Genomic DNA, 13,186 nt, shown 5'->3' on the forward strand with positions numbered 1-13,186 from the left:
TCAATTGTTTAATTACAATTAACTAATTTTAAAGTTGAAAAGTGAAACTATTCACAATTGTTCTTTTCTTCTGCCCACCTTATCCCTGACCATATTGTAAAAACTGTGTTTACTACCTATATTGCCAAAACAAATGTGAAATGAGTTCATTAGAATGAGTAATCTACTGGATTATTTCCAACTAGTTATTAAAAGATAAATTTAAAACCATGATTGGAAAACTTTTTTGGTTGATTCTGACACCAATATAAATTTAGATATTTTCACACTATGATGCAAGTACTACCCACAGAGAGGTTCCAACTGATTTCTATGATAGCCGTCATAGGCATCATATCCATCATAGACATCATAGGCATCATAGCCATTATAGACATCATAACATAGGCATCATAAGCATCATAGGCATCATAGCCATCATAGACATCATAACATAGGCACCATAGGCATCATAGCCATCATAGGCATCATAGACATCATAGGCAACATAGACATCATAGGCATCATAGCCATAAAGGCATCATAGGCATCATAAGCATCATAGGCATCATAGCCATAAAGGCATCATAGGCATCATAAGCATCATAGGCATCATAGCCATAAAGGCATCATAGGCATCATAAGCATCATAGGCATCACAGCCATCATAGACATCATAGGCATCATAGCCATCATAGGCATCCCCACGTACTGTAGCTCAGATGAAATTCCCTCAACTCTCTGCCCCTCATCATGACCAACCTGCTCTTGCTGGTTAAAGTAAACAGCCACCTGGTGTCTTTTCAGGTAAGTGATTACCTACAATTTACAATGAGTCAACCAGTAACTATACTAATTAGTACTAGTTACTAGTTGACTCATTTACATTTACTTAACCATGAGCTTTAGTTTTACATCTACATCTATATTTCATGTGAAAGTGGGACATCTTGTTTAAGGACAATCTTTGGTCTAATATTATTTCCATCTGCTGAGCCTGTGAATATTAAACCCGAAGATGATTTTCAAATAGACATACATTTTCAAAAATCTTCCTTTATGAGAAAGCAAACTGGAGTGGAGATACTGCACAAACATCTTTGGCAGAAACCAACGCCTATTATGTTTGTGGCACTGGCAATAATAGCTGGAAAGAGTCACGAAACCTCCAAAAGCCGATCTGAAGGACTTTGTCTGCCTCTAGTGGTGGTAAAATAAATTGCACTAACTGGAAGTCTACAGCTATTCCCGTAGACTCGGTGGGGTCGACATGGGATTGGACAATTTCAATCCGGAGTAAGGATGCAGCATAACAAAATATAGAAAATGTGAAGTGCTGTAAATAGTTTACAGATGCTTTGTGCCTGCCGAGAACCCAGGTATGACCTGAGAAAACGTTCAAATTCTCTGGTATTTTCTCCACCATCCTCACAAAAATTAACTGAACAATTAGAGGTCAGAAAAAAACAAGTTATGGCCAGTAGGGATCACGACACAGAGTATAACGTTAAAAATGTGAAGACTTTTATTTTGAAATTTTTATTAAGCTTCATTTTAAATTGCCAAACTAATCTAAAGTGTAACAATGGTTTTGTTAAAAAAAGTCACGTAATGCCCAAGAGAGCAATTACCTGATGAGAATCCCTGTTTCTGTTTGACAAAGTTTTTCAAACAATTTCTGAAAGAAACTGATCAGTGGTGAATGATTCAGTATGTTTTTCTAGTCTGTAACAAGTATCTCAGTCTGAGGTGATCCCACTGTAAAACCCCCCAAAAGCAAATAGATTTTTTTTTGTGTTTTTTTTTAATTTTTATTATTATTATTTTATTTCATTTCAGCCTACACTTCTAGACTTAAGCTTAGTTTAAACTAAGGATGATTAAATCCCTATTCAAAACTGTGGGATACTCCTTTACATTAGCGGAAAATTAATCTCAGAAAATTAGAAAATGTAAAGAAAGTGAGGACATGACATACAAAAAAAACATGATTTATTAAATTCCAAAAATGTGGCAATATTTTGGGAAGCAGTGTATAAACTGAACATCCTTAAGAAGAGAGAAACAGTTAACATTTACCACCAGCTTGGTAAATCTGGGCCAATATGTGAAAAATACTGACTCAGAACTAGGGAACTTCAGCTGTTGGTCCTTGGAACAAGGTGACACATTTCCTTCTGTATGGAGAAGTTGCTCAGCAGAGTTTCAGCTCTGACCAGCCTGCTGCATTATCACTGAACACAAACTCAGCATCTGCAGGTATTCATCTGCACCATCAGCAAGGCACTTTTCTACAACCTGCAACAGAGCAAACATACCAATAAATCCAGAAGAAATTAAATTAATTGTACAGTCATGACACAGTTTAATCAGATTACTGAATATCCAGACAGTAACTCATCAATATTTTAAGTTGTGATCACCTGTAGTCCAAGAATAATGGCCACCTCCATAGGGCAGTAATGACTTTATTCAGACAAGGAGTTTTAGAAAAGCTTTTTCATGCCTCAACATTGCACTGGCCAATTCACACACAGTTTATATCTATGATGTTGTGAGTATGACAACTGAATTAATATTAATACTAAAAATACTTTCAAAATATATTTGGATTTTTGGCATTTACAGTTCCTACTTAATTTTCTTTTAAGTTTTTAACATTTATTTTTGATTTAAGTTCTACTAACTTTATTCAGAAGAATACACATAAAAAAATATATCCGATGCAGCCAGAAGAGGCATTCTGTGTGTTTTATGTTCCAGTCCTATGTCCAGATAAATGCAGAGGGTTGTATCAGGAAGGGCATCCATTGAAAAACATTTGCCAAATCAAACACGAGAGTCAAGAACTTGATCTCCAGCATATAGGCCCACATTAACAACCGCCATAGGTGCTGGTGACCAAGAACGTACTGGTGGAAATTGGGCAACTGTTGGTTAGTGTTGAAATAGAATTTTAAGTTAGCACAATACTGCACAGGATAGTTTTGACACATATGAAATATAACATAGAAAGTTAAAGTACACTCTAGGTTCATATAAATTTAGATGAAACCAAAAACAACGGCTCAATCTCTGAAACACAGATAAATTCTTAAAAGGAGGATCAGACAGAAAAAAAAAACAGAAAACACAGGCCTAGACTCCTTGGATCTCTTTAGATAGGGAGCCTGTCTGCCAGGCAATTAACAAATTTCTGAGCATGGTTCAAAAGTTCACTAGGATCTTAAAACTTTTTATAAATAATTTTATCTATATTAGAATTAACTATATTTCTTTAAGCATGTTTTTAAATAGTTACTTATTATAGTCATTATTTAGCATTCCATTGTGTGCAAGCTTGGTTAAAAATACAAACTACTTTCTTGTGGAAACATTTTGAGGCAGAGATAGCGCTGCAGCTGCACTCGTATATCAAACTGGACAGCGGCAGGTACGAGAAGAGCCGGGCCATATATCTGCCTTTGGGGCTCTTCAGCAGGAGGTGGTAAAATTAACATTAAGACAGCCCACACAAAGGAAAAGAACACACCTCCTAATGCATATATTTAAATGAGGAGAATACGCATTCTATAAATGATTTGTTTCACAGCAGAAGTTCGAATCGCTTGGTGCTGAGTGAGTGGTTCCCAAAAATGCATTTTTGAATCAGGTAATATTCTGTTTTTGTCATTGGGTGTGTTGGCTTCTTGATAATCTGGGTGTAAATGGTGTTCTGTTATTCTGTATGTATTTGTATTCACTTTTGGATAAAGTTATGGATATCTGAAATCTGACGTTGTATGATTGCTCTTTTCTCTCTGCACACTTACACAGACACAAGAATTCGGGACAAAGAATTAATTAACGAGCTAAATCAAGTTATTCCTCTTTTTAATTCTTAACATTAGCAAAGAAGAAGAAAGGAGAAGAGTCTCAGACTATTAGCTACCATAACTACGCAGATGATACACAGCTCTACATTATGACATCACCAGCGGTATCCTGTATAAAGCGTGCATACGCACAAAAAATGTGCATCGCCATATTTTATGCCAGCATGTATGAAAATGAACTTTGCGTCAAAGTTTGCGTAAATTTACACACACTTTTTCCCTGGCATGAAAATGTGCAGCAGCCATGCAAACGTTTTCTGTGAACAATATCAAATTACAAAGCATTAAAACTCACCTAAATACAGTGAAATTTGACAACATTCAGTGTTATTTAGACCAAGAAGCATCAAACCCAATGTTTTTTTTTCATTTGAATATTTTATTGTTTAAATGTAAACGATAAAACTGATCTGCGGTCTACTCTCGCAGCATAACGCACACAAAATAAAGAAAATGAAAATAAAATGATATGAAAACCTCAATTGAATGTAAATAGCACTTTCCCTCACTTTTTGTCTCATAAAAATGTAAAGCATTGGTCTGTACGCCGAAGCGCATGGAATGCGTTGATTCTCACTAAAAAAGAAAACAGGGTTGGATTAGCAGATTAACTCCAAACAGGTCAGGTTCAATTATTTTTAAGCTGATCAAGGTGTGTAGACAATCATGCGTATTCAAGAAGCTGAGGAAAGGTGAGCCTCATAATTGTGGAACGCTATGGCTCTGATGGAGAACATCGCCGATGGAAAGGTTCCGAGGGAGCGATTGATCAGAGATCATATTGATCTGCCGGGAAATGTTGATGATTGTTTATGAGCGCTTAGATTAATCCAGACTGATAATCCTGGACCTCTAAGCATGACTGAAAGAAGGAGCCATGCAGTACCGGTACTGGTCCAACTGCAGTCATCCTTCAGTGACTGAGTCATCCTTTGTGAATGAGCCTTATGGACATAAAGCTTTCTACTATTTAGAATAAATGTTCACATTCCCCACTCAAAGGACTCTGACACGTTGTCTGTTTAAATCCCAGCTGAACAGCAGTGCGTTTGCACAATCTCCTTATTTTTTAATTTGGATTTTTTTCTTTAAAATTTATTATTTTTATTTTTGTGAGGTGACATTTTGTGCCCTGAAAAAACTTTTGAAATAAAATATATAATTATTATTATTATAAATACTGATACTGCTTCAAACATGGACATTGCATTTGATTGATGACTGGAACTTTCACAGTTTTTTATTGCCTTCCTTTATTATGTCACTGTAAAAGGTTTATTTGCTTGATGTTTTATGTGAAGCCCTTGTCTTGTTGCTGAAATGTGCTATACAAATAAATTTGCCTGCATTAATTGGTGATGTTTCATTTCATTTCAGCATGACCGATTTGTATAATAAAGAAACAGCACCATTATCAAGGAATAGGGCTGTTGTAAACAAATATTTTAGTAATCGAGTAATCTATTGGTTATTCTTAAGATCGATCGAGTAATCAGATAAAAAAACATTGGTAAATCTAACATAGCAGCAGTATTACTATCAAATATAAACATCAGTCCAATTTTTCACATTAGAGCGTCCCTAACAATATTTTTTCTGTAGTTTAGAAAATTAACCTGTAACAATAGAAGCTCACTTTCCAATTTAACCTGAAGAACAGTTACAAAAATCTGAAATTATATTGAATTCAATAATAAAGAGGCAGGCTTACAAATACACTTATAAAAAATTTCTATACTCCAGCTTTTGGTTTATGTATTCATCTTCAGTCAATTTAATAGATGAACTCTCACTTTGCTCAGACATTTATAGCTTTTGTTTCTATGTTAGCGACGAGATTTGATGTTTCTGTGTTACATCTACCAGCTATGTGCCGCCACGATGAGCTCTGCCACCCGGTTGTTGAGACTGGGATGATATAAAATGAATTTTCTGATTCGTCCGAAAAGCTACACTTATGTTAATCATCTAATGCACAACCACCCACGGTGTTCAGTCTATCCCCTCATCTGTATTAATATACCTTGAGCGGTATTTGCTCTGAACACCGGCTACCAGGCAGCAGCTCCAGGAGAAGAAAAGCTGTCATTTTAAGGATGCTTATACATAAATTAACGAAGGTTTGAGGCAGACAAATTTTCCAAGAGGAATTTTAATAATTGAGAAACTTGAATCACTCGAGGAATTGTTCCAGCCCCATAAAGGAGTTCTCATCTTTATTTCAAACTGAACTAAATAAGTCAATAGAAGACACTCACCGCCATCTTTTCAAAAATGGGTGACTTTTGCCTGTCAGTAATGTCCTTTTCCAAGATGCAGTAATGGAGCTGACTCAGCATCTGTGTGGCTGCATATCCTTCATTCACCATATTCTAAAAGGGACATTTGAGGAAACACAAAGCAAATGCATTACAGCAAACAGCAGAACAAAACCTTCCATCCATCCATTTTCCAGTCACCCTTCTCCCTAATTAGCAGATTAACTCCAAACAGGTCAGGTTCAATTATTTTTAAGCTGATCAAGGTGTGTAGACAATTATGTGTATTCAAGAAGCTGAGGAAAGGTGAGCCTCATAATTGTGGAACGCTTTGGCTCTGATGGAGAACAGGTCATATACTTCACACTTCTTCAGAAGGATATGACCTTCTGAAGAAGGTCATATCACATTTCTTCACACGCTGAAGAAATGTGATGGGGTCGGGAGATGCTGGTGCCCATCTCCAGCTGTATTCCGGGCGAGAGGCGGGGTACACCCTGGACAGGTCGCCAGTCTGTCACAGGGCAACACAGAGACAAACAGGACAAACAACCATGCACACACACACTAAGGAGAATTTGGAAAGACCAATTAACCTGACATTCATGTTTTTGGACTGTGGGAGGAAGCCGGAGAACCCACGCACGCACAGGGAGAACATGCAAACTACGTGCAGAAAGACCCCGGGACAGGAATCGAACCCAGGACCTTCTTGGTGCAAGGCAACAGTGCTGCCAACTGTGCCACTGTGCAGCCCCCAGAACGAAACCAAACAATAGAACCTAATGTTCTGTTGAAGAAAAAAACCATTCTGGTTTAGTTATGTCAAATAACTGTAGCACTTGTCTGTGTCAACAAGGTATAGTGTTTAGGATACAAAAGTGATGTGAAAGCAATAACTTACCCTCACTGCGACCTCGAGTTTCTCAAATGTTCCTCTGAAGCAGATTTGGAGCAAATTATCAATCATTTTGGAAGGGACGACCTATAAAAGTGATGTGTGTAGGAACCATTACATAATGTTTCAATCATACACAATGTTTAAATTACAGCTGATGAAGGTGTCCATCATTTCTCTCCTCTGTGACTCACCCCAGCGATCTCAATTATAGCTTGGTCAGTGATTTCCTTGTCAGCGTTGAGACGCGCTGCACTCTGAAGAAATGTGATGGCTTTCCTCAGATCCCCCTCAGACAGCTGCACCAACGCTGCGATGCTCTACGCCATGCCATGTTAAAAAAGAGAGAGAAGATCTTGATGTACATTCAATATTAAATTTACTCATGATGTTCATTTTATATCACTTCATACATTTGATCACCAAATTGTTTCCCAACACACAATCACATATTTCCAGGGCACGGTTATTGCACTTGCACAACATCCTCTTATTTACAACAGCTGCGTTCAAGAGTCAGAAGAATAAAAGTAGAATAAGAAGATAAGAAGAGCCGGTCTACTCTCGCAGCATAACAGCACAAAATCAACATTTGAGGCTTGCACAAACTCAGCATTAGCTCAGTTTTTTCTTATGTCTCGTTTTTTGATCATCCTCAGCAACCTCTTTTCTTTTGACACACAGCCAACGCAGCCATCCTTGACCTGAGGATGTTAAACACACTAATATCGCTAAGTGTCATTCTTAATATATACTGACAAAAATTACTTATCAATTTATAAAAATAAAAACTTTGCAACTAAATATTTGCCTATGAAAGGGTTGTGTTCTTACCCGCTTAATGTGACTTCTGTTTACGGACATCACTGGACAGTTTCTCAATATTGAGCATTTAAGATGCAACTTTAGTCTTGATGCAGTAGCTAATGTAGCATGCCTTCCCTGGACATGTCTTTCCAGATTACTGTATTTTCGGACTATAAGGTGCTACTTTTTCCCCACGCTTTGGACCATGCAGTTTTTAGCCCGTTGTGACTTATATATGTACTTTTCCAATTTTTTTTACCCCCCAAAATTTGTTGGGGCGGCTTACAGTAAGGTACACTCTATAGTCCAGAAAGTACGTTCTTTTTGTTATTTGACAACTTCTCACTTCAGAGCAAACATTCAGGTAATCCTTCCGCACTGGCAATGAATGTAAATGATTCGGTCCAAGAATTGTAGAATCTCTCCTCAGCTATTTTTCTCTTTTCTCCTTTGCCCACCACACACCCGCTAGTTTGTTCACAACAGCCACCTGCCTGGCACCCCACCCAGCTGAAAGAAACGTGTGTCACAGGCTATGATGCAAATCTTTGTTGACGGAAAAGTTGAAATTTTATATTTATTCTACACATTTTTATAGCATTGGAAAACATTAAGAGTGTTTGTGTCATGTTGTTCCTCCTACAGAAATCATATTAAAACAAAAAATATATTTTCCACCCCCATCTTTTTCAATTTTCAAACATTGAAAATGTTTGAAAATTTTCACTTGGGCACTTGGCAGCGCTAAAGAGCCACATGCGGTTCCCAAAGATGTTCTGGGCCCCCCTATGGATTACAATAAAATTCCTCTCAAATCATGGACCCAGAAAAAATCCAGCTTTCATCTCCTACCTCTTTGGTGTACTTGAGCTTCTCCTTATCACAGATTTCCAGCAGACGTTCTTCTTGGATTTGATTGGCCAGAGGTTTGAAACGAAACTTAGAACATCTAGAGGTAAGAGGCTCAATAATCCTGAGGAATAAAGAGAGGAACACAGTTGAGTCAGGTGAGCCAGGTCACAGCCCTGAAGAGGGCTGACCTTCAGCACACCTGCTGATGTAGTTACAGATGAGGCAAAAGCGGGTGGAGCGGGACTCCTTCTCCATGGTCCGTCTGAGAGCAGCTTGGGCTGGAGCCGTCATGGAGTCTGCCTCGTCCAGGATGATGATCTTAAAAGGAGGACATGGCTTTCCGCTGCAAACCGAACATCATAGCTCTTGGAAATGTCATGGGTTTGAGCCTTTTTTTTTATATGAAAAACCTTCATACCATTTGTGATACACACAAAGTAACAGAATCTTCAAATTCAAGTAAGTGCCTGATACAAAGAATCAAGCACAGAGATAAAATTCTGCAGAAGTTCAAACTCACTCTGGACGCGTCCCAGCCACAGTAAGCTGAGCAAAGTTCTTCACTTTCTCCCTGATGACCTGGATTCCTCGTTCATCCGAAGCATTCAGCTCCAGCACCCTCTGTCGATACAGCTCTGGCCTGATGGGAGGCACATTAGGAAGGAGTTCAAAATAAAAACAATGGAACAAAGAACATTCCGGTACTGCAGCAAGTTAAAAAAAAAACAAAAAACAAAAAAAAAAAAAAAATCGGTCACCCATAAAGTTCTCTAGCAGCAGCTAGGATGGTGGAAGTCTTTCCAGTTCCAGGAGGACCGTAGAAGAGAAGGTTTGGAAGCTGAAATGAAGCAGAAATGATGTGACTTCAAGATAAAAGCTAATTCTCAGACATGTGCCCTTCACCACTGTGTGGTTTTCAGTCAACATTCATAAATTTGGTGGCAAATTATAAGTTTTTTATTCAATATAGTCAATTTATCATGCCCACTTAATTCTGTCCCAAATTGTAGCTGGGACAGAAACTGAGAGTAAGGACTAGTTCCCCCAAGACAAGCATGTCCAGGCTGGAGGAGGACCCGGGAACCTTAGGTTCAAAGTCATTTAAAAGGTGACTTATGTGTGGGTTTTATTTTATTTATTTTATTTTATTTAAATTATATTACATTATTTTTTAAATAAATAAATACATCGGTAACAATGTTTTCTGGCCCAGAAAATCCCAGAAATTATTGCAATAAACAATAATATTGCCATTTTTAAACCACTAATAATATAAACATTGCATAACAATGCAATTGCACCCTTTTAGAGAACAATGAACTAATTTTGAAAGAACATTTAGCACTGGAACTGGAAAACCTTTTAAATATAAAAAATTGGAAGGGGGGTTACTGGGTTTGCGTTGGGCAATAACATAGACTGTCCAGTTGACAGCAGAGGGTTCGGGGTGACAGCAGCTGTCACGTTCAGCTTTTAAAACAGCTTTTCCCTGGCTCACTCCTCCTCACCGGGCTTTATGCTTCGCTCTGTGGTATTAGACCAGGAGCCTGACAGGTAACTGAGGTAATGGTCACAAAGTGACCAGAGACACTGGTCACTTTGTCTCTGGTCACAGAGACCAGTGTCACCAAGTGGCACATGCTGTCAGATGCTGTGTTTAGTTGTTACAGAGGAAAGGAGAGAGGAGTAACTAGAGGTGATGGAGTGAAACTCTTTGTCATTCTGTCTCTTTTGTAGACAGAAAGAGATGACAAATACAAACAACTATATTATCACACTCATTTATTATTGAGGTCATTTTAGTTTGTCATGTGATTAATTGATTTATTGTTTATCACAACAGGCCAACTCATCATGTTTGTCCAAAAGCACAGATGATAAAGCTATCAATAAGCCAATGTTAATTTAAAAAAGAAAGTTCACTGTATACCAAAAGAAAAGCTTGATTTTGCTTTTTATTGGCAAGACTGAAATTAGTAAGAGGCTAGATCAGGAGTGTCCAAAGTCCATCCTTGAGGGCCAGCATTCTGCATGCTTTAGTTCTCTCTCTGCTGGTGACAACCTTTCAGCATGTCAATGTTCTTCTTAGGTCTTCTATTGAGCCATCATTTGATCCAGGTGCATTAAACCAAGGAAAGAACTAAAACATGCAGAATGTCGCCCCTTGAGGACTGACTTTGGGCACCACTTGCCTAGGCTGACACTTACATCTGCTCCTTCCAGTGACTTCTTCAGCACTGCGACCACCTCGTCCTGGAAGGCCACCTCATCAACACATTTGGGTCTGCTGGAGTTAGAAAAATACACAAAACAAACCTACTGTTATGTATTCACATAATTAGTTACACTCATTTAATGTATTTTGCAATTCACTCAGTGGAATGAGATTGTTCTCCGGTCCAGCTGCCTTATATTAAATCTAAAACGGACCTAATTTAATCCATGTGTGGTCCAAATGTGGTCAGTTTTATTTTCCAGAGCTTGCAACAGATATGTGCAATTTAAAGACTTTAATTTAGCAGTAAACGGTGTCTCAGAAGGCGAAACTAATTTACTCAATAGCTATGCTTAGTGTCTGCAGTTTTCAAGACAGCCATTATTGAACTACTGACAGCTGATGAAGGGAACTCCTTTATTTTAGTCTCAGAAACAAGGTTGGGCTCCACTAGTTTTTATTTGTCCACTTTTTGCACAACCTGTTTGGTAAAAGATTATAACCTTTTGACTGAACATGTTGCAGGCTTTTTGAATGGGGAATTAGACAGTAGAGAAAGAAACTGAACAACAGATGAGTAAGATCCAGAAGTGCTAAATATAAAAGTGATAATATTTCGCCCTATACAGATGAATACAGATCTTTAGAAAACACAAAGCCACACATCCTGTCCATCCTGTCAGCCAGAAAATAAAACGTTCTGTCTCCTGTATAAGTATATTTAAAATTCTCGTATTGACAGATGTACACTGCAGTTCGACACATGTCGAACTGCAGTGTACATCCATGTGTATGAACCTTGAAGTGAAGACTTACTATTTCTCCACCCAGGGAACAGCGTTCGCCTTCTTCTCAGCACTGGGTCCCGCTGTCACCTTATCCTTCTGGGGTCTGCTGGTCTGGATAGTTGTTCCTTTGAGGAAGGCCTGCATGATTCCTTCAGGTAAAAGCAGACAGGATATTGTGAGATAAACCGACCTGCTAACTAGAGCACTGGTAGCTTGTGAACTGTTTCAGTCGTATCAGTACCCAAACGAGTAAGCTCGAAACTATACCAGAAATAACCTTTAATCTTACCAACAGATTTTCAGACCGGACAGAAGATGTAATACGCTGTTGGCTTTAAAACAACGACCTGACACAGAAGCAGTTTCTGAGCTAAAACAGCTCCGTGTTCCCGCTCCGGACGGGGCTGAACAAAACTTCCGGTTATGTCACCTTCCAACTTCCAATCAGAGCCTGCGAAGCTTTTTGGCTTCCTTGCTGACGTGAGCGCCGTATATCACATCAGACATAATAAATAAGATTGAAGTAAACATGGACACCTATTTTTGTGTAAGAAACAAACATAGGTGAGAGGATTTAGTGTGAGTGTCCGCGCGCGAGTGTTTGTGTGCAAGTATATAAGTGATATAGTCAGTGAATTTCTCAATTACATCTCCGAGCTGTTGATGGCGGTAATGCACTTAGTTTGTAAACTGCCAGAAAACACTACAGAAGATAAAGGAGGAGAAAAAAGAGGAGGAAGACAGCAGCCATATCGCTTTTCGTTCAGTTATTCTAGTAAAATGTGCTTTTTTCCTTCCTTCTGGCTACCCCAGTTAATGGTGACAGCTTTCTCCTCAGCGTGGTGTTAGTGAGATCCTCTGGAAGTCTCAGTCTGTTTTTTTTTTTTTTTAGATAATCAAGGTTTCAGATTTTGTCTCTATAGGGAGAACAAATAACAGATGGTCACTTACAAACCTACACATTTATAAAACGTAAAACATAACCTAGAGTTTCTTAGTTCTAATCTTTTAAGACAGTCTGTCTAGTTTAATATTTACATTAAACTAGTTTACACAAATATGTAGAGCTAATTACATGTTTTAATATTGCATTCTGGTTGACTCTATTGCGATGACTGAATATTCCCTAACATTGATATAATTATCTGACATAAAAGCTACTGTGAAAATAAAATAAATATTACTGTTATTCACTTGCAAATTTTACACAAGTGGTAAAGACTGTATGTCATTCAAAATTATGACACCTCTGATGCCTTTAATGTCATTCAAATCCGACACAAAACATAGACAATAGAAAATGTAACTGGAATTGTTTTCAAAACAAGCTTACTAATAATTTTATGCATCAAAATAGGAGTTTTGTTGAAGAAAGAATTTTATGAAATTTGAAGATGAAACGTTGGGAATTTTAGTGTTTGTACAATTTTAAACTCAAATCTCCCGTCTTTGTTTTGTAGATTTCCCAACGATGAGTTGGCAACGATGAGAGACTGGGGCCCCACCAGAAATCT

General features: G+C 38.0%; 1 protein-coding gene and 1 long non-coding RNA gene across 2 annotated transcripts; one reads left to right on the forward strand and one right to left on the reverse strand.

Moving 5' to 3' along the window:
- Positions 1 to 533: 533 nt before the first annotated feature.
- Positions 534 to 12,048, forward strand: LOC129379723 (uncharacterized). Its single transcript, XR_008608236.1, has 3 exons — positions 534 to 786; positions 11,716 to 11,827; positions 11,968 to 12,048. It is a non-coding gene; the product is annotated as an uncharacterized LOC129379723 (long non-coding RNA).
- rfc4 (replication factor C (activator 1) 4) lies at positions 1,955 to 12,069 on the reverse strand. The gene is made up of 11 exons (XM_055060544.1): positions 11,962 to 12,069; positions 11,701 to 11,821; positions 10,878 to 10,956; positions 9,428 to 9,507; positions 9,190 to 9,309; positions 8,869 to 9,012; positions 8,670 to 8,790; positions 7,205 to 7,330; positions 7,017 to 7,097; positions 6,113 to 6,226; positions 1,955 to 2,277 (listed from the first exon to the last, which is right to left on the reverse strand). Exons 2-11 carry the CDS (start codon positions 11,814 to 11,816, stop codon positions 2,185 to 2,187), a joined length of 1,074 nt encoding a protein of 357 aa, XP_054916519.1. The 5' UTR covers positions 11,817 to 11,821; positions 11,962 to 12,069; the 3' UTR covers positions 1,955 to 2,184.
- Between the last annotated feature and the right edge of the window lie 1,117 nt (positions 12,070 to 13,186).

The sequence above is a fragment of the Poeciliopsis prolifica genome, unplaced genomic scaffold, assembly GCF_027474105.1.
Source record: "Poeciliopsis prolifica strain line A6 unplaced genomic scaffold, Auburn_PproV2 SCAFFOLD060, whole genome shotgun sequence".
NCBI lineage: Eukaryota > Metazoa > Chordata > Actinopteri > Cyprinodontiformes > Poeciliidae > Poeciliopsis > Poeciliopsis prolifica.